This window comes from Penaeus monodon, chromosome 6 (genome assembly GCF_015228065.2).
Source record: "Penaeus monodon isolate SGIC_2016 chromosome 6, NSTDA_Pmon_1, whole genome shotgun sequence".
NCBI lineage: Eukaryota > Metazoa > Arthropoda > Malacostraca > Decapoda > Penaeidae > Penaeus > Penaeus monodon.
The window spans coordinates 18,619,350-18,624,611 of record NC_051391.1 but is presented as its reverse complement, the minus strand read 5'-3'; the positions used below and the strand labels follow the sequence as shown (position 1 = coordinate 18,624,611).

Sequence of the window (5,262 nt, the reverse complement as noted above, 5' to 3'; positions counted from 1 at the left end):
GGGGGAAAACTCGGGGCCCGGGGGGTTGGAGTCCGTTTTTTAAACCCACGGACCATCCGGCAGTCGCACACCCACCCCCCCACCCAACCACCCCCCCCACCCCCCCACCCCAACACACACCACACACACACACACCCCACACCCCCCAAACACCACCAACCACACACACCCACCACACACACACACACCACACACACCACACAAACACACCACATAAAAAAGGGCTGAAGAAGAAAAGAATTTGCTTATTTGGAGGGTGAGAGGCCTCCAAGGAAAACAAGTTTACTATCGGAACCAAAATGTGGAGACACATATTCGCCTTATAGCCAAAAGGAATACCGAAAAATTATATAGAAACATTTAACAAATAGATGTTTATTTTCGAAATACAGAATAGATACATTTTTTGAAAAAAATAACCAGGTGTAATGCATCACTAAATAAACTGGACCCCTGTAGGGACGATGTAATATTAGGACTCAGATCTATAAATTGGGGAAAAAAACCCCGGAAATCGAAAGGGAAAGCAATAAAAAAAGGGAAAGGGAATTTTTATAAAGGAGATAGAATAAACAAGACCCACGTAGAATAAAGGCAATTCGGGTAGAAAAAAAACGAAGTAAAAAGAATAACCACAGGTAATGCTACCTCTCATCGGTGTGTACGAGAAAATTACCAAAAAATATTCAAGAATCTTTTAAAGAGTTTGGAAAAGTGCTACAATTTCAGATACTGATGCAAAAAAAATTTCTTGTAAAGGGGTTTTCAACAGCAAATTGCCAGGGATTTTTCAGCTGGGCCAGATTGTGGAATGTAATTACTAAAATCAAATGAATTTTGTCTTTTCCCAAAAATGTAACAGAATACTAGGAAAGAAGGCTAGAAGACCGTTTTGTTTTATCAAATATTTCTTCTAGGAAAAAAAGACTATGCATTAAGTTAAAAATGTCTGCTAAGGAAAAATCATCGTAAATAAGGAAAAAAAAGGAAGACAATACAAAAAAAGGTAATTTTAGGGGCCTTAAAAAATTTCTTTTTAGGATAAAATGGGAAACCCTCCTGAACGAAGAGAACATTGATAGCAAAATTTTAAATTTTTGCGGTCTATAGAAAAAACAGAAAAAAGTATCAAATTCAAAAACAAGGCATAAACCAAAAAATGGTTCAATGATAAAGCAAGAAAATGAGAGGGAAAAAAACAGACCTTTGAAAAAAAAAAAATTCAAAAAATAGTCTCGGGAGAGATGAAAGGTATAAAGTGGGAAAAAAGACTTTACCCAAAAAATGAGGAGGAGATAATTGACGAAAAAAATATAATCAATAAAAAGTCAAACAGCCAATGCTCTTCTTTAACTATATAAATAGTGATAAAAAAGAAAAACAAGAAATAAAAAAATATTTATTTTTTTATTTTTAATGAAAAAAATTTTTTTAGTCATTGTTTTTTTTTCGGACAATACTTTGAAAGGAAAGTAACCGTCAAAGAAATCAAATATAGAAAATTCCACTAAAAAAGAATAAAACAGAAACCCGACAAAAAGGGGTTAAACAAGGCTAAAGCGGGGAACGTGAGATTAAAACGGGGTTTGGGGGAAAGGGGCCAAGACTTTCTTTCTTTTTTTTTGGTTTTTTGGCTATCAACCGCGGCATGGGCCCAAGGTTTTAAAACCAATGGATCCTATTTATTCTGCAATCTAGATAAGTCAAAAAATTTTTGTCTCCTTTAGAAAAGTGATTACTTTACGTATTTTTTTTTATTATTTTTAAATAATTTTATTTTTAAAAATTTTTATTTATAATTTGATGTAATTTTGAAGTGGCTGTCTGTTTTTGGAAAATTGGGGCATACGTTAGGAGGTTTTTTAAGGCAGGTGGGGTACACTGCAGACATGGGGGGAATTTTCTCTCTATATAGGAGTGAGGTGGGTAATTGGGGTAGCATTGACCCTGAGCCGGGCCAACCCCACCTCCTCCTTCTGCTTTCTGTGGGGGGTCCCAAGTTTATTTTTTTTTTTGATTTTGTGGTGATTTGGAGGCTGGGTCCACTCACTTTGCCACAGGAGATGTATTTTTGTTTTATAAGGACACAGAACACTAAATCGTAGGGACTATGCAAAGGGTCCAAATCATTACCCGGCTAATTTATCAGCCTCCCTCTTTGCCGGGAAACCCGAGGGGCCCCTGGCACCCATATTAGCTGATATTTATTGGCACCATGAGCTTACGAATGATATTACCCAAAAGTTCATTTTGGTGGTTTCTAATGATTTTATGGTTTTAAGTGAACTTAAAGAATCAGAAAAAAATTTATTTCTACGGGTGTCATAGGAAAAAATCAATGGCTTTATCAATGGAAAAAAGTTCAGCAAGAAAGATCTGATTTTATTGGGCCCGTCTGAACTTTAGTTCCATTCAGTCGACCAACACCCGCACCCACACCTTTTCTGCTTGGAGCCGTCGGTATATATATGAAAAAAAGGGAGATGTTTAATAAGGATCTCTTGAACCTCTGGCGTACCTCCACCCCGGCGCCATGGCCTTGGCTGAGGAAGCCAGGCTTCCATGATAAAAAAATTGGGGGGTTTCCCCATGGCGCTATTTTTGCTAAACCCAGGGTATCGATGGTAGAGGATCTATACCCGACTTTCTCAACGGGTCGGGGGTCTCGTGGAAAGGCCAATGCCCTATTGCCATTGGGTGGTCGGGCTCGAGCCCCCTTTTGCGGCATGCTAAAGGCAACTGGCCGGTCTGAGTCGGGGGGGAGGTACTCCTGACCCCCCTCAAGACGCTCGACCCGAGGCACTTCAGGGCCCAAGACACACACGCAAACAGGCTTTTCTGCACAGCACCCCAAACCTTTCAAACTTTTTCCCGAGCCGAACCATACACGTTGACCCAAATTATTTTTAGACCTAACGGGGTTTATATACCTTAGAAAAAGATTTCTTCAGCCCCCCATTTGTTCCGAAATCCCTTTTTAATAAATTAATGCTTTTTACATTTTTTTTTTTAACGACCAATGGGTCCTTAAATTTGATTACTATCAAAAAGTACCCCCAAAAAAAACTTTGCAGAATTTTGAATAGGTATTGGGGGGTTGCTAGAGTTACCCTGATGTTGGCCCTTCCCCCTACTAAAAAATTCCCCAATACTCTTTCGAAGGAAAATTTAAAAACCCCCACTGGGGGCCCCGTTATAAATCAATCCAGTGAATTTGGATGCGATTTTTGAGAATTCTGCATTACTGTTGGAGTGCCATAAGACATCATCAGCATACAGTGATATTTAAGATTCCGAGGAGGAGTGGTAAATGTCATTGATCATAATAGAATAATTTTGGTGACAAAGACACTTCCTTGGGGCCCCTTTTTGTCGGGAAAAAAATGTCCAAAAAAGGACATTGTCGGAAAAATAATTTGACAGAAAAATTTCTGTCAGAAATGAAATTTTGAATAAAACAAGGCAATTTTCCACAAAACCCAAAAGCATAAATTTTTTGAGTGGCCATATCGCCATTCTGTCTAGGTTTTTTCTATATCAAAAAATACTAAAAATAAAAAATTTTTTTGGCAATGGCCTCTGAATATGATGTCCAGTTTTACAGCTGATCGGGTTTTGGCCCCCTTGGGGAAGCCGCACTGCTGTCAACTGTAAATTAGGGGAATTTAAAAAAAGAATAGCCTACGTTAACAATTCGTTCCATGACCTTGCATAAGCAATTTCAACGCAATTGGGCGGTAGGAGTGGAAAGTCGGGATTACCCCCCTCCTTCAATAGGGGGAATGATGGGGGCGAATGCCTGAGTTTTGGAAAATTTTGACTTTTCCAAAATTTTTCATTGTACACTTCTAGAAATTTTAAAAATTATCATGATTAAGATGCTTCATCATTCATATTGAATTCATGGGGGCCTGGGGATGTTCCTCTACAGGCTTTAGGGCTGGCAAGCTACCCATTGTAAGATCTTATTGTAATAAAGTCATCTCCTGTGGCAAAGTGAATTGGTTGCAGCTCAGCCCTTCCTTGTGGTCGGGAAGGTGGGTGGTATTAGCTGACGCTTGTATGAGAGAACTGCCTGGCGAGGCATTAAAAATGTCCTGGGGAAATCGAAATTAGTGCCCTCTTCAGTGATGTTTGTTTTTGATAGATGTTTTTTTCTTATTGATTTTTTTAAAATAGGGCCCAAAACCCTCTGATTTTTTGGTGTTGTGTTTATTGTAGAGACAAAGCTCCCCAGGAGTCCTTTTTGCTTCTTATTACCTAAAGCCCTAGCTCTTGCTTGTTTGAAATTGCAAAATTCTCTTTTGTGATTTTATTTTTAAAAACCCTGTAGGCCTTATTGCGTCGGCACACCCCTTGGGAAATTGGTGTCCACCAGAACTCTATGCTTAAGCTATCTGCAAAGTTTTAGGAATGGATAGCATGCGCTTCATAATCGAATTCTGAATATTTTTTCTTTATCATCAATGGTTTCCCCAAAAAGTTCGAGCTTGACGCTCCTTGTAAAGGGCGCCCCATCTGCTTTTTTTATGTTAAATTTAGGCGCAAAAGGGGGGGGGCGTTCGAAATGTGCTGAATAATTTAATCAAAATAGGAAGATGTCGCTTCCCAGCGAGTCGAAATGGTGTGCCACAGCACTTAGCTGATTGATGAAGAGACCAGGAAATCAAAAAGCTAAAATTCCCGGGTATTATCGCCACCCGCGGGGGGACTACCATCATTCAGAATGTTTTAAATAGACTCATTAATCATTTAAATTTGCTCACCTCTACCATCCCCCCAAAGGGGAACCCCAAACGAATGACTTTAAAAATCAGCTAAAATTATTTTTTTTGTGGCAGACGTTCTAAAGGGCAAAGAGTCATATAGGCTTCATGCATCAGGTGGACAAATAAAGTGAACATATAGCCGATACGTGCCATTAATTTTTATTTTGCAGCACAAACCCCAAAGTAGAACAATAGCCTTCGTAAAAGGGGCTTTGGGGATGTACATGGCGACTCCGCCTCCACCCCTACCCTCAGTCCTTCCGACATAAATGGTGTTCCTCAGGAAACGACCTGTCAGAGACGGGGGTGTTTTAATGCTTTTTCTGGAGACTAAAAATATCGGGAGCTGGGACGGGGGAATAATTTAAGGGGTTTTTACTTTAGATCTAAGACTTCGACTTCCATTGTTAATGGTCGACGCGAAGATTTACGTTTTAGGGGGTTTGGAAGTCCCTTGTCCAAAAGTTTTTTTCTTTTTTTTTGGGAGGGAGAC

At 39.4% G+C, this 5,262-nt stretch overlaps 1 protein-coding gene across 1 annotated transcript in view; it reads right to left on the bottom strand.

The window, feature by feature from the left end:
- Nucleotides 1–3,508, bottom strand: part of LOC119573906 — a 6,133-nt gene extending 2,625 nt beyond the window's left edge. Inside the window, 3 exon segments of the mRNA XM_037921010.1 lie at nucleotides 2,051–2,108; nucleotides 2,640–2,912; nucleotides 3,480–3,508. Of these exon segments, the coding sequence (XP_037776938.1) occupies nucleotides 2,051–2,108; nucleotides 2,640–2,912; nucleotides 3,480–3,508 (360 nt within the window).
- Nucleotides 3,509–5,262: the final 1,754 nt, after the last annotated feature.